The sequence below is a fragment of the Panthera onca genome, chromosome A3 (assembly GCF_046562875.1).
Source record: "Panthera onca isolate mPanOnc1 chromosome A3, mPanOnc1 haplotype 2, whole genome shotgun sequence".
NCBI lineage: Eukaryota > Metazoa > Chordata > Mammalia > Carnivora > Felidae > Panthera > Panthera onca.
The window spans coordinates 115,324,679-115,347,425 of record NC_138341.1 but is presented as its reverse complement, the minus strand read 5'-3'; the positions used below and the strand labels follow the sequence as shown (position 1 = coordinate 115,347,425).

Here is a 22,747-nt window from a genome sequence, read left to right as displayed (position 1 = left end):
CCAGGTGCCTAGGTGGCTTAGTCATTTAAGCATCTGACTCTTGATCTCACCTTAGGTCATAATCTTAGGGTCATGAGTTCAAGTCCAGTATTGGACTCTGTACTGGATGTGGAACCTACTTAAAAAAAAAAAAAAAAAAAAAAAAAAAAAAAGATGTAAAATACCTAGGAACTGATCAGATCATATCTGGAAGATGGTATTTAATTACTTAGTCTCTTATTTTGTAAAATGGGGATAATGATGATACCTATTTAACAGGGTTGTTTGTGACCAAAAAAAAAAAAAATCTCTAGCTGCCATCTTGCGTCCCTACATGTGTACACCTAATCTCAGCTGGTCCACCTGAGACCCCTGAGCGCCAACCCTAGTCCCCCGCATGGCCCACATCCACTCCAACAAGATGAAAGAAACTATCATGAACCAGTAGAAACTTGCCAAACTGCAAGCACAAGTGTGCATTGGTGGGAAAGGAACTGCTCCCTGAAAGAAGAAGGTGGTTCGTAGAACAGCTACAGCATATGATAAAAAACTTCAGTTCTCCTTAAAGAAGTTAGGGGTAAATAATATCTGGTATTGCAGAAATGAATATACTCACAAACCAAGGAACAGTGATCCACTTTAACAACCCTAAAGTTCAGGCAAACGCTTTCACCATTACAGGCCATGCTGAGACAAAGCAGCTGACAGAAATGCTCCCCAGTATCTTAAACCAACTTGGTGCAGACAGTCTGACTAGTTTAAGAAGACTGGCTGAAGCTCTGCCCAAACAATCTGTGGATGGAAAGGCACCACTCGCTACTGGAGATGATGATGATGATAAAGTTCCAGATCTTGTGGAGAATTTTGATGAAGCTTCCAAGAATGAAGCAAACTGAATTGAGTCAACTTCTGAAGAAGAAAAAATTTGAAGCAATTACTGGGAGCTGCTATTTTACATTATGACTGCTTTTTAAATATTTTGTTCATGGATCTGATAAAATCTAGATCTCTAATATTTTGAAGCCCAAGCCCCTTGGACACTGCAGCTCTTTTCAGTTTTTGCTTATACACAATTCATTCTTTGCTGCTAATTAAGCTGAAGAAGCCTGGGGATAAAGTTTGAAACAAGGTTAACAAAGTTCTTTGCCTAGTAAAAAAATAATAATAAGATAATATATTAAGGAGCTTAGAAGAGTGTTCAAAAGAAAGCATTCAATAAATATTAGGCATAATAATATAGCCTTAATTGAAAAATTATGTTCTAAAATATACGAAAAGGTTAGCATCATAAATTTACTTATATTTATTTTATTTTTATTTTCCTAAAGTGTATTTTAAATTTCTGAAGGTGATCTGAAGTTCTAATATTCTAGGTATTAAACAAATGAAGTCTTACTCTGTTTATACATTTCCAGGTCAGAAAAACTCTCTTTATATCTCCCTCATCAGGCTTCATCCTACTATGCCATACTTTTATTTGTTTATATGGGTGACAAATTCTTCTGTCAACACTCATAAGAACTGAATAGAAGTAAGAATAGGAATTAAGTTTACCAAATCTGTGGGGGTACTCCTGTGTTTTAGATAAAATCTGTCTTATAAAAATATAAATGATTAAGGAACTCTTCCTTTGGAAGAAAACATATTACTTTGTTTTTACTTTATTGTTTAGCCCCAATTTAAGCCTAAAGTTAACAATGAAAATAGAATTTTCCTGGAGTACATGGCACTTTCTGTCTTTTCTAAGTACAGAATTACAGGAACATTTAATGACAAATATTTTCCTCACAATACCAGTCAACAAATCTGTGGAAACATTGATTTATTGCTTATTAGAAACTGAGAACAGTAATAATAGGATATGTGGGAAACTTCAGAGGCAAAGATATATAGTTGACCCTTGAACAACACAGGTTTGAACTGTGTGGGTCCACTTTGCATGGATTTTTTTTCAATAAACATACTGGAAAGTTTTTTTGTGATTTGTGACACTTTGAAAAAAACCTGCAGGTAGGAGGCATCACAATCCCAGACTTCAAGCTATACTACAAAGCTGTAATCATCAAGACAGTATGCTATTGGCACAAGATCAGACACTCAGATCAATGGAACAGAATAGAAAACCCAGAAATGGACCCACAAACGTATGGCCAACTAATCTTTGACAAAGCAGGAAAGAATATTCAATGGAATAAAGACAGTCTCTTCAGCAAGTGGTGCTGGGAAAACTGGACAGCAACATGCAGAAGAATGAACCTGGACCACTTTCTTACACCATACACAAAAATAAACTCAAAATGGATGAAAGACCTAAATGTAAGACAAAAAGCCATCAAAATCCTTGAGGAGAAAGCAGGCAAAAACCTCTTTGATCTTGGCTGCAGCAACTTCTTAGTAAACACGTCTCTGGAGGCAAGGGAAACCAAAGCAAAAGTGAACTGCTGGGACCTCATCAAAATAAAAATCTGCACAGCGAAGGAAACAATCAGCAAAACTAAAAGGTAACCGATGGAATGGGAGAAGATATTTGCAAATGACATATCAGATAAAGGTCAGTATCCAAAATCTATAAAGAACTTATCAAACTCAGCACCCAAAAAACAAATAACCCAGTGAAGAAATGGGCAAAAGACATGAATAGACACTTCTCCAAGGAAAGGAATACCTACTACAGATTCTGATTCGAGAAAAAGCAAAGTCACTATATGACAACTTAAAGCAAAAGGAAGCTGAAGGATCCAAAGCTAGAGAATTCAATATCAGCAAAGGATGGGTTGATAATTTTAGAAAGAGGTTTGGCTTAAAAAATGTCAAGGTAGGGGCACCTGTGTGGCTCAGTCAGTTAAGCGCCAACTTTGGTTCAGGTCATGATCTTGCGGGTTCGAAACCTGCATCAGGCTCTGTGCTGACAGCTCACAGCCTGGAGCCTACTTTGGATTCTGTGTCTTCCTCTCTCTCTTCTCCCTCCTCACTTGTGCTCTGTCTCTCTTTATCTCTTAAAAATAAACATTAAAAAAATTTTTTTAATGTCAAGGTAACAGGAGAAACAGCTTCTGCTGACCAAGAGGCAGCAGACAAATTCCCAGATACCACTAAGAAAATCATTGAGGTGATGGGGCACCTGAGTGGCTCAACTGGTTGAGTGTCCCACTCTTTTTTTAAATTATTATTATTTTTAATTTATATCCATATTAGTTAACATATAGTGTAATAATGATTTCAGGAATAGAATTTCGTGATTCATCACTTACATGTAACACCAGTGATCATCCCAACAAGTGTCTTCCTTAATGCCCTTGCCCATTTAACCCATCCCCCCACCCAATACCCCTCCAGCAACCCTCACTCAGTTTGTTCTCTGTATTTAAGAGTCTCTTATGTTTTGTCCCCCTCTCTGTTTTTATATTATTTTTGCTTCCTTTCCTTTATGTTCATCTGTTGTGTATCTTGAATTCCACATATGAGTGAAGTCATATATTTGTCTTTCTCTGACTGACTAATTTCGCTTAGCATAATACACTCTAGTTCCATCCATGTTGCTGCAAATGGCAAGATTTCATTCTTTTTGAGCGTTGAGTAATATTCCATTGTATACATATATACCACAACTTCTTTATCCATTCATCAGTCAATGGACATTTGGGCTCTTTCCATACTTTGACTATTGTCAATACTGCTGCTATAAACATTGGGATGCATGTGCCCCTTCGAAATAGCACACTTGTATCCTTCGATAAATACCTAGTAGTGCAATTGCTGGGTCATAGGGTAATTCTGTTTTTAATTTTTTGAGGCACCTCCATACTGTTTTTCAGAGTGGCTGCATTGAGCGTCCCACTCTTGATTCTGGCTCAGTTCATCTGGCTCAGATGATCTGGCTCAGATCATCAATGATCCCAGGGTCGTGGGATCAAGCCCTGTGTTGGGCTCCACACTCAGCATGGAGCCTGCTTGAGATTATCTCTCTGCCTCTGCCCTCTCCCCTGCTTGCACTGTGCATGCTCTCTCTCTCTCTCTCTCTCTCTCTCTCTAAAGTTAAAAAAAAATCATTGAAGATAAAGGCTATCTTCTGAACAGTTTTTTTTAATGAAGATGAAAGTACCCTATTCTGGAAAAAAAAAAATATCTCAAAGGACATTTATTAGTAAGGAAAAGAAGTGAGCACCAGGATTTAAGGCAGGAAGGGATAGTGTTTTGTGCAAATGGAGTTGGGTTTATGATGGGGACTGCCCTTATCTATAAAGCTGCTAGTTCCCAATCCTTGAAGGGAAAAGATAAACACCAGCTGTCAGTCTTGTGATTATACAATAAGAAGGCCTGAGCAATGAGAACCCTTTTTCTGGATTGGTTCCATCAATGCTTTGTCCCTAAAGTCAGGAAGCACCTTGCTGGTATGAACTGTCTTTTAAGGTTCTTTTGATATTGGACAATACCCTGGCCACCCAAAACCCCATGAATTCAATGCCCGAGGTGTCGAACTATTCTACTTGCCCCCAGATACAACATTTCTAATTCAGCCTCTAGAACAGGGAGTCATAGGACTTTTAAGGCTCATTAGACACAATACTCTATGGAAAGAATAGTCAATGCTATGAAAGAGAACCCTGATAAAGAGAACATCATGAAAGTCTGGAAGAATTATACCATTGAAGATGCCATTGTTGTTATAGAAAAAGCTGTGAAAATCATTAAAGACCAAAATAATACATTTCTGCTGGAGAAAACTGTGTCCAGATATTGTGCATGACTTCACAGGATTTACAACAGAGCCAATCAAGGAAACCATGAAAGAGGTTGTGGATATGGCAAAATAAAAAATGTGGTGGGTGAAGGGTTTCAGGATATGAATCTTGGATAAATTCAAGAGCTAATAGACATGACACCAGAGGAATTAAAAGAAGATGGCTTGATGGGGATGAGTGTTTCTGTATCAGTACTAGACGATGAGGAAGAAGACATAGAAGAAGCAGTGCCAGAAAAAAAATTGACATTAGACAATCTGGCAGAAGGGTTCTGATTACTCATGACTGCTTTTAACTTCTTTTATGACATAGACCCTTCTATGATATGGACACTGAAACTAAAACAAACAGTGGAAGAAGAATTGGTTCCATATAGCAAAAAAAATTTTTGAGAACTGAAAAAGAAAAAAAAATCAGACAGAAATTATAATGTATTTCCATAAAGTTACACCTGCCTGCCTCTCCTGCCTCTGCATCCATCTCCTCCACCACTTCCATCTCTGCCACCCATGAGACAGAAAGAGAATTCTTCCTCTTCCTCCTCCTCCTCAGCCTACTCAACATGAAGACAATGAGGATGAAGATTTTATGCTGATATACTTCCACTTAATAAATAGTAAATAATCATCATGCTGTTAATAAGCTTATCTAATGTGTACATGTGTGAGTGAACACCTAATAACTGTTGGCAAGGACAGTATAAGATGTTTTAGTGTCATCATCATTATTGCCTAAGTATTCATCATATAGTATTCATTGCCTAAGTATTCTTCATGTGCAAGATCTGTATAGAAGTGGATAACCTATCCCTACACAGGCATGACGTGAGTGATGTTTAATATAAAATAATAATGTGTTTGTTTTCTTACCATATTATAACTTTGCTTTCAAAGAATTATATTACCAAACAGTATGTCTCTCTTGCTTATAATTGCATGTCAGCCTATCATCACAATCAAGTTTTTTTTAATGTAACAATGTTTCTAATACTGTATTATGAATACTGTTCCTAATACTGTATACTTATAACTGCATGTCAGCCTATCATCACAATTAAGTTTTTTTAATGTAACAATGTTTCTAATACTATATTATGAATACTATCATATAGTATTATGACTATAATACTATATGCCATAAAACTTTTATAACAATTTATTCATTAATGTACAAGCTAGGTTACCATGAAGCAACCATATTGCTGCTTCTTCATTATCAATGCATGGATTGTTATACCTGTAAATAAATATAAATTTCTTTTTCACATTACCTTTTCATTTTGATGTCTAGTATTATTAATATGTATAACATCTACAGTGTTTTGTATCATATGAGACAATACTGATATAAGTACTAACAGATGATTCATCTTGTAAACAGACAACATAAACTACAGTATCAAAAATACAGTATAGTAAAGACATGAAGGATGTGTATTAGGTACGTAGATATCTGAGGGCAAGTATCCTAGGAGATGACGTAGCTAAGGCAAAGGATCAACAGCAGCAGCATGCCTAAACAACTTCAGGAATAGCAAGAAGGCCATTGTAGAATAGAAGAGAGGAAGTTAGGGCAAAGAAATAAAATGGACTAGAACACATATGTCATATAGGCTTGGTTTTTATTCTTGGTCATGATGGAAACCATTGCAGAGTTCTGAGCAAAGGAATTCTATGATTTAACTTATGGTTAACATAATCAATTGTTAGGGGCAAAGGTAGAAGCATAAAGAACATATATTCATGAAGTTATTGAAGTAATCCAGGCTAGAGATACAATGACTTGGGCGAGAATAGTAGGTGGAGGTAGTGGGAAGTGTTCAGGTTCTGGAATTATTATCAAGGTACAGTCAGTATGATTTGCTGACAGATTTGCTATGGGAGAGAAAGAAGTCAAACTTGACTTTATATATTTGGCTTCAGTAACACAAAGAATGAAGTTTCCTTCAACCAAATACTAGGAAGTGTTGTACAAGAGAGTCACAGGCACACATCAGTAGCAACACAGGGGAAGAAAAAAAAAACCTAAGGTGGACTAGGAAAAACTTCCAAGAGAAGTTGGAGAGTGCAGACCAGAGTAAAGCAGTTGCCCAGCTATCTGTTACAGTAGTGTGATCAGTCATATGTGATCATAACATCGCTTCCACCCTACTCACCAGATCTCTTGGAAAACAATGACTTCTACCACTACTTGTTTTGGAAACTGAGGTTCCGAGGACAGCTTTGTCCCAAACAAGAGTCAGGACTGTTACACTGTTCCACTAAACTAAAGCTAACAACTATAATGTAAGCCTATAATTCAGTTAACCCACTAGTGTCTATAATAAAGCTAATAATCAAAAGGAAATGAACAGCTTTAATATATTTTGAATTGAGCCTACAGTACCATGTGTAAGTTTGTGAAGCAGATTTACCTCTCTAGATTTTTTTCAAAATTAGTATCTAAGGAACTTGATTTCATGTAACTAAGTTAACCATTGTTTGGGATGGTGAACTACATTAACTCTGAGTAGATTTGAAATAACCATTAGGTCTATAATGGTTATTGTAGACCTAATGGTAAAAGTAATTGTAATTGTAAAATTTGAAAATGGAATATCTCTAATAACAAAAGTACTCAAGAATATGAGACAGAGATAATCTTTTTATGGGGGAAATGCCCAATTATAGAAATAGGCTTTTAATTACGCTGTTCTTATTTTGTAAAATGTCTATCTTTGTTGTGGATCTGTGATCTGTATATGAGAATGATGATATAACTTTATTTAAATATAAAAATATAATAAAGAAAAAATATTGTATAGTCTGTAAATGTATTTTCTCTTCCTTATGATTTTCTTAGTAACATTTTCTTTTCCCTGCCTACTTTATTCTAAGATTATAGTATATAACACATAATATACAATGTATTAATTGACTGTTTATCTTACTGGTAAGGCTTCCAGTCAACAGTAGGCTATTCGTAAGCCTTTGGGGAGTCAAAAGTTATATGCACATTTTTGACTGCATGAGGGGTCAATACCCCTAACCCCCAGCATTGTTCAAGGGTGAACTGTGGTTGGTACTTTTGAAGTTCTTACAGTTTAATAGAAGAGACTGAATAATCCCTAATAAGTACACTAGAGCATGTTTAGTATCAGAGGGACTGAGCATAAAGCAGCTCTTTTTGAACACCATTCATTGCAATTTAGCTTCCAGAGTAAGCAGAAGAAACAGGAGGGCCAGAAATAATAATATAGCCAATAAGTCATAAAATGGAGACTTAACAATATATCTCTCAATTCCATATATAACACAGTCTCAGGACATTAATCTTGAGGATAACATCTTTCTGAGGTTTCAGAGATCTATGACATTCACTAAATTCATAACTCAAAAAAATCAGCCAGTAACACTGATGAGAACTCAGAAGATGGCAATGCTTTAGCATTCCACCTTATTTCTCCCATTTTTGGGAAGAGTAGCATTTGTGATACCCCAACTAAGCACAATACTTCAAAGACAATAACCTAAATAGGGTTTTATTCTTCTCAAATATCTCAAATAATTTCTAGTATTTCTCCAGGACTTCTCTATAAAGGAAATTAATAATGTCATTTTATGTAACAGGTCTAAATGGACACTAAATCTTTTCTTCTTTTCTTTCTTCTTTCCTTTCCTTTCTTTTCCTTTCCTTTCCTTTCCTATCCTTTCCTATCCTTTCCTTTTTTTTTCCTTTTTCTTTTTCTTCCTTCCCTCCTTCCTTCCTTCCTTTCTCTATTTCTCTCTTTCTTTCTTTGATATTTTAAATGTTTATCAAGGTCATGCATTAAATACTTCAAAACTTATGTGGTTAAAAAAATCATGTGGAACTACAAGACTCATAACAAAACAAAGCAGGAATGTATTTTAACACACACACACACATACACACACACACAAGTCTTAGGAGGGAAAAAAAGCAGTGGCTTCCTCAAAGCCTGAGACACCCTCCCAGACTCTTTTACTTGCTTCTTTCCATATTTACCAACATTTTCCTAAGTAAAATATTTATACTGCTATTTCTTGATTTGTAAATTTTAAAAAGTACCTATTATAAGATAAAGATCCAACACTTTATACTTTCCTTCCCTCTAGCCTCCCAATAGTTATATCTCAATATTTTAAATTAAATCAATGTTCCATGTTGACCTTATTATGACTCTATAAGTGTGGTTTAATTCTGGATCAATTAGTTCTATTTTTTAATTTTTTAAATTTATTCATTTATTTTGAGAGGGGGGCAGGGAGGGGCAAAAAGAGAGAGAGACAGAGAGAGAGAGAGAGAAAAAGAGAATCCCAAGAAGGCTCCACACTGCCAGCTTAGAGCTGTATGTGGGGCTGGAACTCACAAACCATGAGACCACAACCTGAGCCAAAATCAAGAGTTGGATGCTAAACGGACTGAGCCACCCAGGCGTCCTGGATCAATTAGTTCTATTATGGGGCGCCTGGGTGGCTTAGTCCATTCAGCATCTGACTCTTGATTTCGGCTCAGGTCATGACCTCACTGTCATGAGACTGAGCCCCACGTTGGGCTCTGTGCTGGGCCTGGAGCCTGCTTAAGATTCTCTCCCTCTCTATCTGCCCCTCCTCCACTTGTGAGTACATGCACTCTCTCTCTCTCTCAAAAAAAAATAATGAGTTGTATTATGATTACATTTACTTTTTTTTTTCAATATATGAAATTTATTGTCAAATTGGTTTCCATACAACACCCAGTGCTCATCCCAAAAGGTGCCCTCCTCAATACCCATCACCCACCCTCCCCTCCCTCCCACCCCCCATCAACCCTCAGTTTGTTCTCAGTTTTTAAGAGTCTCTTATGTACATTTACTTTCTTATACAACTTTTTGTTCTTGGAATTAATAATTGCCTCAGTTTTTGGTTTGCCAAATTTTCTGTATTATTATCACTAGTTCTTCCAGAAATGTAAAAATGCCTACACTATTTCAACATAGACAAACACTCTATCAGTTTCACTGGAAACACTCCACCGAAACATTCCTTCCTTCAGTCTGGACTGTTCCTCCCTAGGTCTGCTGTATAGCTGTCATCTTGGGACTTTCTTTTGCCTCTTGCCTTGGCTAATCTCCTCTCCTAAAATTTATCTTTGTCTTTCTTGTTTCAGTAGAGCATGTCCTCCAGTACTGTCACAGGAAAAGATGGGAGGAGATGGGTAGTAAATTTTTGATCCTTGCATGCCTGAAAATATATTTAATTGCCCCCACACTTGATTGATAATATGACTTAGTATAGAATTCTAAGTTGAAAATAATATTCTCTCCAAATTTTGAAAGCACTGTTTCACTGTCTTCTAGCAACCAGTGTTAACATTGAGATATACGTGACTCTTATGATCTACTCTTTTTATAAATGATGCATTTCCCTTTCCCTGCTCCCTCTTCACTTCCCATCACCAAGATTCTTTTTATCTCTTGTATTTAGAAATTTCATGATGATGTGCCATTGTGGCTTTTTTTCAAGTTTATTTATAAATTTTTTTTGGTGGGGGAGGGGTAGGGAGAGGGAGAGAGACAGAATCCCAAGCAGGCTCTGCACTGTCAGCGCAGAGCCTGATGCAGGACTCGAACTCACGAACCATGAGATCATGACCTGAACTGAAATCAAGATACTTACCAACTGAGCCACCAGGGTGCCCCTACAATAGTGTTTTTTATTTTGTTTTTTTCCCCTACATTATGCTGAGCACTTAGTCGGTTGTCAGTTTGGAAACTCATGTCCTTCAATTATCAGAGATCTTCTCATAATTTCTTTGATAATTTCCTTTCCTCCATTTCTTCCATATTTCCAGAACTCTTATTAGCCTCATGTTGGACCTTATGGATTCATCCTCTATTTATCTTTTCATTCTTATCTTCCATTTCTGTATTTTTGTTCTCTTTTCCAGGAGATTCCTCAATTTTATATATAAATACTACTTTGAATTGTTTATTTTTGCTATTATATTTTTAATTTCCTAGAGCTATTATCCTCTGATCATCCCTTTTTTTTGGAGCATCTTGTCATTACTTTATGGATGCACTATATTATAACTATCTCTCAGAAGATGCTTATTGTTTTTAAAAATATATTCTTCTGTTCTCTATATTATCTCTCTTACCCTCTGAGTTTCTCTTTTCTTTCCTCTTCCATTTCAATTTGATGCTGCCTTTCTTGGTGAAGGTTTATCTCAACTATTTGGTGATCTTTGCTGTCCCTTCATATTTAAAAGTGAGTCACTACAAAGGTATTTGGAAGCTCTGTGTTAAGAGGAAGAGTTTGTCAGTTGTTGGGCTTTATTGTAAGATGATAAAGTGGGGACCTATTTGCTTTGTTGGGAAACCCTCAAGTGTCAGTATCTACAGATCTTGCTTCTGGGGTTATCCAATTTTAAGTTTTTCCCAAAATTAATTCTCTGCTCTCCTGCCTAGGGAATATAAGCCTTGCCATCAGTATTCCTGGAGTGAAACAGAGTGAGGCTTGGCAAGTTTCCTCGTTTAGCAAGCAGACATTCATTTGATCTGTTTTCAGTGTGGTATCCTCCCATCCTGGTCTCCTCAGCTATAATCTTTAGCTGGGCCTGGTATCTCAGTCTGGAGCTTCTCTAGTTCATTTTTTCCCCCCACAGAATAAACTCCAGCGTTCTGCCAAAGAAATGGAGGGATAGTCATTTAACTGAGCAGGATGAGGAAAGGACCTGGTAATTTAACTTCTTATATAAACCTTTAACCAGTCTTCCTTTTCAGCCCCTCACATATCTCTACTGCTTTCTTATTTGCTCCTTCCAACTCCTGACATTCTAGTGTTCTGTAATAGGAACTTGCTTGCCTCTTGTTAGTATATGCCTCTCAAGCATTTGGAATCGTTTTCTTAGCTCAACTTTCCATCTTCCAAAAATGTGTTAATATCCCTCATCTGCTTTTGTCTTTCTTACTCTCTTTGTCCTTCTGTGCTGATAAATTTTAAAATATTAACTCACTGTCATTTTAGTGAGTTAAAGAGAATAGGGAAGGGAATAGGGATGAACACATGTGTTTAATCTGTCCATATATAAGAAGAATTGCCAGGCTGTCAAGATGCTCACTCTTTTGCTCCTATAAAAATTTCAGAACCAGAAAACTCAAAGATAAAATTCTGTTCTCATGAGGCTAATGTGGAAAAAGCATGAGTCTGAGAATTGCAGTACCTATTTTCAAGTGCTGTTATAGTCATTCGTTGGTTGATTTATGTAAGTTATTTTCTGACTTTTTCATCATCTGTAAAGTGGTGACAATTATCCCTACACAGCCTATCTTACTTGTAATGATCAAGTAAGACAATTGACATAAATGTATAAATACACAATAAACATATATCATTTATTATTGACTATATTACTAATAGGCATAGTCAAATATATTTTGAGAGGCAATGTAACACAATATAAAGAATATGGGCTTCAGTCATACAGAGCTGGAATTAAATTCCATCTTTGTCATTCATTGTGTGATTTTGGGTAATAACTTAACCTCTCTGAGCTTCATTTTCCCTTTTCATAAAATGAATATAGGGGGCACCTGGGTGGCTCAGTTGGTTGAGCTTCTGACTCTTGATTTCCGCTCAGGTCATGATCCGAAGGTCGTGGGATCAAGCCCTGCATTGGGTTCTACACTGCCAGCACAGAACCTGCTTGGGATTCTCTCCCTCTCTCTCTCGCCACCCCCCACAACTCACGCATGCATGCACTCCCTCATGTGTGCATGCTGTCTCTCAAAATAAATAAATAAACATTTTAAAAAATATATTCTTGAGGTGCCTGAGTGGCTCAGCCAGTTGAGTGTCCCAACTTCAGCTCAGGTCATGAACTCATAGTTCGTGGGTTTGAGCCCCGCATCAGATTCACTGCTGTCAGCACAGAGCCTACTTTGGATCCTCTGTACCCCTCTCTCTCTGCCGCTCCCCCACGTTCTCTCTCTCTCTCTCTCTCTCTCATATAAATAAACATTAAAAGAAAAGTATTCTCTCTCTCCCTCCGCCCCTCTCCCCAGCTTGTGCTGTCTCTTTCTCTCTCTCTCTTTCTCTCTCTCTCTCAAAAAAAAAAAAAAAAAAAGAGTATAATATTATTAACCTATCAAGGCTTTTGTGAAGATTAAATGAGATATCACATGTAAGACATCTGCTATAGAGCCTGATGCTTAGTAGACACTAAGCAGATATTACCCTCATACCTCCCAAATTTGGGACCAGCTTTCTCATGCTCACATGAAAATCCTGAGCTTGTATTTCCTCAATTAATGTTAAACCACATTAGTAATTAGCATCTTAGGTCATATATAGTCCTCATAAAGGCTGTTTATTTGCTGTGTTCCTGGAACTAAATTATAAGGTAAGCAGTCCAAAGTTTAAGAGTTCAGTATACATATCCTTTCAAGTGGTAACAGGTTATTGCTGAGGCATCTTTAGGAATATTTTGTTATAAAACAGGATGTGAAACTTGTGATGAATATTAAAAGAGATCAGGGACACTGGAATGCCAGAAAAACTACTACTGAAAAAATTATCTTAAGCGTTGTTGGTTGTTGTTTTTTTTTCTTTTTTTCTATTTGGTCCTCACAGAAACCCAGAAGCCAAGGAGGCTTTATTAATAATATTATCCTGTTTAAAGATGAATAAATCAAGGCATAAGTAAAAACAGTAACTTGCACAAGATTCATTGATCACTGGGAAACAACCAAGAATAACCTCGGTCTTTTGACTCCCTGTTCAGTGCTGTTATCTCTTTTAATAACATAAAATTCACAATGGTAACCATTTTTAAAAACATTTTTTTAATGTTTATTCATTTTTGAGAGACAACGAGACAGACTCCCAGCAGGGAAGGGGCAGAGAGGGAGGGAGACACAGAATCCAAAGCAGGCTCCAGGCTCTGAGCTGTCAGCACAGAGCCTGAAGAGGAGCTCAAACTCACCAATCGCAATCATGACCTGAGCCGAAGTCGGACATTTAACCGACTGAGCCACCCTATGTTAACCATTTTTAAGTGTACGTTTCATTTCAGTACATTGTTGTGCAACCAGTCTCCAGAACTCTTTCATCTTGCAAAACTGAAACTCTGCCACCATTAAATAACAACTCCCCTCTCTTCTGCCCCCAGCCGCAGGCAACCACCATTCTACTTTCTGTTTCTATGAGAGTGACTACTCTAGGTACCTCACATAAATGGAAGTATATAATATTTGTCTTTTTGTGACTGGCTTATTTCATTCAGCATAATGCCCTCAAGGTTCATCCATGTTGCAACATGTGTCAGAACTGCCTTCATTTTTAAGACTGAATAATATTCCACTGGATGTATAACCACATTTTGTTTTTCCATCCATCTACCAACAGACACTTGGGTTGCTTCCACTATTGGCTACTGTGAAGAATGCTGCTATAAACGTAGGTGTACAAAAATCTCTTTGGGACTCTCCTTTCAACTCTTTTGGGTATATACCACAAGTGGAATTGTTGGATAATACGGTAATTCTAATTTTTTGAGTAACCACTATACTATTTTGAAAAACAGCTATATATAGCAGCTATACCATTTTACATTCCCACTGACAGTGCACAAGGGTTCCAATTTCTCCACATCCTTGCTAACACTTGTCCTTTTCTGTTTTCTGTTTTGCTCTGTTTTTATGATAGCCATCTTAATGGATGTGAGGTAGTATCTTCAGAGGTTATCTTCAGAGTTTTGCAGTCTTCTGAGATGACAAGACACTGAATGACCATGGGTAACTTACCAAGAATTTGCAGTATTAAAATCCTACTAGATTTAAGACACTACTGTAGGCTGCAACAGTACATATAGTCCCTGCTCTCAAGAATTTTACAATCTAGGGGCGCCTGGGTGGCGCAGTCGGTTAAGCGTCCGACTTCAGCCAGGTCACGATCTCGCGGTCTGTGAGTTCGAGCCCCGCGTCAGGCATCTGGGCTGATGGCTCGGAGCCTGGAGCCTGTTTCCGATTCTGTGTCTCCCTCTCTCTGCCCCTCCCCCGTTCATGCTCTGTCTCTCTCTGTCCCAAAAATAAATAAAAAAAAAAAAAAAAAAAAAAAGTTGAAAAAAAAGAATTTTACAATCTAGCTAGGAAGAAAGAACATATGCACTTAAAAATGCAAGACAGCATGGTGTAAATAATATGTGCTACATGAAGACGGAGAAGGGTAAAATTATAACAGGGGATGATTACAAAAGGCTTTAAAGAGCAAGTGGCACCTCAAACATTTTTAAAGGGAGGGTTTAATTATTCAAAAGAAGAGAGGAAGAAATTAATTTTTGAATTTCATTTATTAATTCATACATTCTTTCAATAAACATTTGTTGTGCTCCCAATAAGTACTAGACACTATGAAAGTGTTGGGGTTACAAAGTCTCTCAAGAGAAAGGCAGTAAGATATACAATGAGTAGTGATAATCCAAGGTGCTGAGTGTATACATGGTGCACTGAATCACCCCTTTCTAAGAGTCTGCTGATATGTCAAGAAGACAAAAAATCTTTTATGGTAACTCGTAAAGAGAGTATGTAAAGCACCTTTCTTTCCTGACTATGTTCATACCCAATTGTTTCAAACAATACAGTTGAGGGGTACCTGGGTAGCTCAGTTGGTTAAGCGTCCAACTTTGGCTCAGGTCATGATCTCATGGTTCATGGGTTTGAGCCCTGCGCCAGGCTCTGTGCTGACAGCTCAGAGCCTGGATCCTGCTTCAGATTCTGTGTCTCCCTCTATCTGCCCTACCCCTGTTCATGCTTTGTCTCTCAAAAATAAATCAACGTTTAAAATTTTTAAAAACAACAACAACAACAAAAACCCGATACAGTTGAGAAGTTTCATATTCTTCCTTGGGAAGGAGACTATGTGTAAGAAGCTCAAGCTGTTGCAAGTTAGTTATTAGCACTCATACTTATCACTCCATATGGATCCTTGCATTCAGAAACATGTGCAAGGTATTTGGGAAGCAAGGAAAGATAAATAAGACATAGATCCTGCCCTGCAGGATCTCAAAGGTAGCTATAATATATAAGGGCTGTTGCAGGGGAAAGAGAGAAAACAATCAGAAAGAAAGAAACAGCTTTTCCCCTCTAGAGAAGTCATAAGCTTTTAAGAAGTAACATTTAAGCTGGATCTTAAAGAATGGCAGGAGTTCATCACCTAGGAAGAGGAGGGATGAACATTCCAGCCAGAGAAATGGCATTTCAGGAAATATAAAGTAACTCAGTGTGGCTGGAACTGACAATACCTGATAGGCAGTAGAAAGAAGGGTAGAGAGTAAAGTGGTAGGAAAGCTGGAGAAGTAGACTGTAGATAGCTATTATCTGAAGGTAACAGAGAATTAACTGATTTTTAGGCAGGGGAACAATATGATTGGATTTCTTAAAATAAAACTTGTGAGCCAGATGGAGGATGAATTGAAGTCAAAGAGAATCAAGAAGGAGACATCAAAAGAGGTCAGCTGGTTAACCAAATCAGGTCTTACAGACACTTGTGGTAGAGCACTAGAGTTCAAGGTCTCATATTTGGCCTTCAAGACCAGAAATCTGATATTCCTAATGCATCTAGCATGGAAGAGATATTTGAGGATTGACTTACAATAACCAAATTCACAAGAAAATGTGGTATAAAGTATAATTCTAATTTACTAATGTTCATTCATTCATCGAACACAAAGAATCTACTTTGTGCTAAGCACTGTTTTAGGTTCTAGGGACACAGCTGTGATTAACAATTTCCTGCCCTCACAGAGTTACATTCTAGCATGGGATATATTTTTCCAGTGACTGAAATATTTGTGTTTGCTGTCGAAAGCATTTCATTACCAGGGAATCTAAGTTGATTGTCAAAATGTTCTTTGGTGAATGATCAGAAAAAAAAAGAGGTAGATGATTTTAAAGTCCATTTCATTCTGGCCACAGGTATATCTGCGTGCCAGAACAGGTATACATTGTAATGAATAGCTTAACAATGTTCCTTGTATTTATGATTTCTCTTCCTGAACATTTCTGGATGAAAACAAACATGGCCATCACGATGTATTACAAAGCTGTAGTAATCAAAACAGTATGGCACTAGCACAGAAACAGACACATTGATCAATGGAACAGAATAGAGAGCCCAGAAATAAACCCATGCTTATATGGTCAATTAATCTTTGACAAAGGAGGAAGAATATACCATGGGGAAAAGACAGTGTCTTCAACAAATGGTGCAGACAAAACTGGACAGCTACATGCAAAAAAAAAAAAAAAAAAAAGAAACTGGACCACTTTCTTACACCATACACAAAAATATACTCAAAATGGATTAAAATCCTAAATGTGAGACTTGAAACCATAACTCCTTGAAGAAAACATAGAAGCAGTAATTCCTTTAACATTAGCCATAGAAACATTTTTCTAGCTATTCAGATGAGGGAAACAAAAGCAAATTAAACTATTGGGACTACACCAAAATAAAAAGCTTTTGCACACTGAAGGAAGCCATCAATAAAACGACAAGGAAACCTACTGAATGGAAGAAGATATTTGCAAATAATATATCCTATAAGGGGTTAATATCCAAAATATACAAAGAATGTATACAACTCAACACCAAAAATACCCCTCCCAAATAATCTGATTTAATAATGAGCAGAGGACCTGAATAGACATTTTTCCAAAGAAGACATACAAATGGTGGCCAACAGACACATGAAAAGATGCTCAACATCATTAATCATGAGGGAAATGCAATTCAAAACCACAATGAGATATCATCTTGCATCTGTCAGAATGGCTAGAATCAAAACACAAGAAATAACAACTGTTGGTGTGGATGTAAAGAAAAAGGAACCCTAGTGCACAGTTGGTGGGAATGTAAATTGGTGCAGCCGCTATGGAAAACAGTATAGAGGTTCCTCAAAAAATTGTAAAAATAGAATTATCATATGACCCAATAATTTCACTACTAGGTATTTACCCAAAGAAAACAAAAACACAAATTCCAAAAGCTATATGTACACCCAGGTTTATTGCAACATTATTTACAATAGCCAAGATATGGAAGCAGCCTAAGTGTCCATCCATAGATGAATAAAAAAAGATGTAGGGGCACCTGGGTGGCTCAGTCAGTTAAGCGTCCAACTTCGGCTCGGGTTACGATCTCGCAGTTTGTGAGTTCGAGCCCCACATCAGGTTCTGTGCTGACAGCTCAGAGCTTGGAACCTGCTTCAGATTCTGTGTCTCCCTCTCTCTCTGCCCCTCCCCACCACTCAAAAATAAATAAACATTAAAAAAAGAAGATGTGGTATTTATCTGGAGTTAAAATAAATAAGTAAATAAATGAAGTTATAAATTAAGCTAAAAAAAAGATGACACAGTACATACATACAATGGAATATTAGCAATAAAAAGGAATGAGATCTTGCAGTTTGCAACAACACAGATGGCCCTAGAGGGTACAATGCCAAATGAAACAAGTCAGACAAAGAAAAAGACCATGTGATTTCACTCATATGTGGAATTTAAGAAACAAAACAAATGAAAAAACAAATAAAAAAGGAGACAAACACAAAAACAGACTTTTAAATATAGAGGACAAACTGGTGGTTGTGGGGAGGGGAGGTGGGTGAAACAGATAAAAGGGATTAAGAGAACACTTATTATGAGGAGCATTGAGTAATGTATAGAATTGTTGAATCATTACATTGTATACTGAAACTAACATAACACTGTATGTTAATTATATTTCAATAACATTAACAAAAAAGATTATTTCTCCTTTGGAAAGAAAAGAAAAGAAAAAAAAAAGAAAAGAAAAGAAAAGAAAAGAAAAGAAAAGAAAAGGAAAGAAAGAAAAGGAAAGAAAACATGGATGTATCCAAGCTGAGGATTCTCTTTCTGGATTCCAGATGAACCATTTCAATTCTAACACACTCTTAAACATATCGCAACATAGTTGATTTTTATTATGTTAGCTTCAGTATTTTTTTTATTTTTTAATTTATTGTTTATTTTTTAAAATTTACATCCAAATTAGTTAGCATATAGTGCAACAATGATTTCAGGAGTAGATTCCTTAGTGCCCCTTACCCATTTAGCCCATTCCCCCTCCCACAACCCCTCCAGTAACCCTCAGTTTGTTCTCCATATTTATGCATCTCTTCTGTTTTGCCCCCCTCCCTGTTTTTATATTATTTTTGTTTCCCTTCCCTTATGTTCATCTGTTTTGTCTCTTAAAGTCCTCATATGAGTGGTCATATGATGTTTGTCTTTCTCTGACTGACTAATTTCACTTAGCATAATACCCTCCAGTTCCATCCAAGTTTCAGTATTTTTTTAATCATTTATTGTTAAATAAAGGCTCCAACTTCAACTATATCACTATAAGCAATCATGTTAAAATTTCAATACTATTGGATTTTCATCCATCAATTCAATAAATTATCCTCAAGGAATTTATATATACTCTAGAAGTGAAGTGAGATTATGAAAATCACAAGTAAACAACTGACCAATAAACTAAACAAATTATGGTAAGTGTTATAAAGGAAAAGGTCAAGAGGAGAATGTAGTATCCAAGAAAGTCACCTGGACTAAACTAGTGGCAGTGGAGATAGAAGTGGTTGGATTTCAGATTTATTTTGGACACAGAATCAACAAGACTTGATAATGAATTGGATGAAGAGGGCAAGGAAAAGGAAGGAAGTGAGTTAACTAGCATCTGGGTAGAGAGCAGTGCCCTTAATTTATGAGATGAGGAAGACATGTAGCAGAAAATACCCAGAATTCTGTTTTAAACACAGTAACTTTGAGATCTCTCTGAGACAAACAAACATAGAAAAAGTAGGTACTTGGATATCTGCGGCTGGAACTCAGTGGAGAGGTTTGGGTTGGAAATATGAATTTAGGAATCATTAACATAATGACAGTATTTAGAGATGTATTTTCATTAAACTACAGCCTGGTTAACTTTCTTAGAATTGATAATTCCTAAATCTCCTCAGTGACACATTATTTTACAAGTCATTTTTATATATGGTTAACTAATTAATAATTCATTTCTACTAATTTAGTTCCTAAAGGTTAATTCTATTCAAGACTTCCTTGCAGGGAGCCTCACTATGACTTCTGCCTACTACAGCAACCCAAAGATTAATTTAATTTCAGAGTTGCCAGATGCTTTTTATTAATATCTCAGTGACTGTTCTCTTTCTTCACCAAGCTAACTCTTAAAAAACTCCACATAATGTGCAAATAGATGAAAGGGTTGCATAGGTTTGGATTTCTATATGGATTAGAATATCTTATGTTTTCTGTAAATTAAGTATCACCTACAAGGATATATGGGCTTGCTTACCAAGTAGAAGGAGTACAGGATTAAGAATCATGAGCTCTGGGTTGCGGTTCAAATACTATCACTGTTAAATTTTCTTTAAGTCATAGCCTCTATAGGCCTGCTATTTTATGGGCCAAGTGAAGAGACTGTGGATTATTTTAAAGTTTATTTTATTCATTTATTTTCAGAGAGAGAGAGAGAGAGAGAGAATCTCAAGCAGGTTCTGCACTGCCAGTGTGGAGCCCAAAGCAGAGCTTGAACCCATGAACCATGACAGCCAAAATTAAGAGTCGGATGCTTAACCAACTGAGCCACCCAGGTGCCCCAACACTATGGATTATTTTAAAGCCTATGAAAACATAAAATTTTGTATATACTTGAAGGATTATCATTACCTTTATATTGAGTAGCTGGAGATCTGGAGTGGTACTGAGCATCAAGAATGGCCCAGAGTGAATATACCAATAGTCTATTTCTGGATTTCTCACTATTCGTTGTGGACTCCATAACTTGGCTTCTGTATCTATAAAACAGAAAAATCACAACGATTTCCCTCACTGTAATGAGAAGAAAATTAATAAATGTCTATATATTTTGCAGAGATTCTTAGATGAAAGAGGTTAGGAAGACACAAGTGATTATTTGTGTTGATACTCTTATTAGCTTACTCTAAGTAGGATCTATCTCTTCGAAAACCTGGAAAAGCTTAGCTGCCATTACTTTGTGATTTTTGTCAGCTCCCCAGGGAATCTTGGCTTTCCTGAAAAACAAGCTATTACCTTGGGGGATACCTGAAATCTCTGAAGAGTCTCTTGCAAGTTGCCAGCTCAGGGAGGTCAGATTTGGGACCACGCTGTAATGGAAAAGAAATCTTTTCAGAAAAGTGGTCAAGACTATTTGCTAAGCATACTAGCATTTCCCAAACATGGATCAGAGGTCCTATGAAGCCTCATTAAGACTTTCTGTGTCTTTGTCAGTGTGAACTGAATAACTGAAGGGTGATTTCCTAAGAGTTCCTCTCCACTTTGATCACTTCTATGTTTTTTCCCCACTTCCTTTGTCTATGCTTTGTCTCAGTCTTCATTTTTCTAGTTGAATAGGCTTTCCAAAACCTAAGGCACACTGTTTCTCTCTCTTTTCAAGATCTCCCCATTCAAAATGGTTTGGGGATTTTCATGCCCCAAATGTTTGTTACCTCTCAAAGACCCAGGAGGAGATAAATGGTAGACACCAGTGGCTCTCAACCACAGGTGATTTGGTAATGTCTGGAGACATTTTTGGTTGTCACAACTAGGGGAAGGGTGCCACTGACACGATGGAGGCCAGGGATGCTGGTAAACATCCTATTATGCACAGAACTCCCAACAACAAAGAATTATCTGGCCCTAAGGAGGCTGCAGTGCCTCCTCAGTCATCTTCAGCTACTGCAGCCTCCACAGGGATGCCGATTCTCAGGATGGTAAAGGGGCAGCTGCTGACATCAGATTGTCTGGACTTGGATCCCCCAGGTTCCCTCTTTTGCTGGCTGTGATTTTGGACTAATCACTCAGTGCCATGAAAGCACAGTTTCCTCATTCAGAAAAAGGGGCTAATAAAGTGTTCTCATAAGCTGTAAACTCCTTAGAGGCAGTGACCTAATTTTACCTGCCAAGCTTAGATTAGGGACTAGTATCCGACGCAGAGTACTAAATGTCTATGGATTGTCTCACATAGTTGTTTTGAGGCCTCAAGTAGAACACATATATTAAGTGATATGAAACACAGTGAAAAGGAGAAAAGCAGCCCCTGATAGTGGGAATTAGGCTGGTTCCATAAACTGGGATGTGCTGCCCCGTTGAACATAAACAATTTTATAGGACACCAAAATCGGACAAAGCTACTCTGGTCAGGATGAATTAAAACAAAAACAAAACCACTCCATAATCATGTCTAAATACAAACAAGCAAACAAACAAAGAACGTTGTCCCAATCACATATGCACACAAAAAACAAATCTCCCTGTCTTGGCTAACAGGAGGGACTGCTTCATAACCAATCATAGTTTTAGCTTCTCTTGGCTCTTCTCCCTTTTTAAATAAGAATTATTAAAATACCCCATCATAGAATTACCACCACCTCAAAACAGTAACCAATCTAGACAGAAGGCCTGCTTCCTTGAAACACTCCTTGAAGTTACGTAACACAAGCCCATATATAAATTTTTTTTCCCAGGACCTTCTTCCTGAGTGTCCCCATCCTTCCTGGTGTGTCTCCCTCCTCTCAAGGAGACAATAAGCCCAATTTTGTTCAACGATAGCTGTGTTCTCAGTGGTCTTTGGCTGGAGGGCACTGACAATGGTGAGAGCTCCTTACAAGGTAACCACTTTTAGAGCACCTGGGTGGCTCAGTCGCTTGAGCCTCTGACTTTTGATTTTGGCCCAGGTCACAAACTCACAGTTGGTGGGCTCAAGCGCCTGGTCAGGCTCCACACTGGGAGCATGCCTGGAGCTCTCTTTTCTTTCTCTCTCTCCCCTGGGCCCCTCCCCTGCTCATTCTTTCCCTCGCTCAAAATAAATAAATAAATAAACAGGGTTGTTGTTGTTGTTGTTGTTTTGCTATTATTATGCCTCAAGGGGAATTGCATGATGCACCCACAGCGTTCAAGCAGGGATTTCATAAACAAGTATTTT

The 22,747-nt window shown here is 37.3% G+C and overlaps 1 protein-coding gene across 1 annotated transcript; it reads left to right on the top strand.

The window, feature by feature from the left end:
* Positions 1–566: 566 nt before the first annotated feature.
* On the top strand, positions 567–1,086 carry LOC132687975 (transcription factor BTF3). The gene has a single exon (XM_060646657.2). The coding sequence runs from the start codon at positions 582–584 to the stop codon at positions 873–875; it is 294 nt and encodes a 97-aa protein (XP_060502640.1). The 5' UTR covers positions 567–581; the 3' UTR covers positions 876–1,086.
* Positions 1,087–22,747: the final 21,661 nt, after the last annotated feature.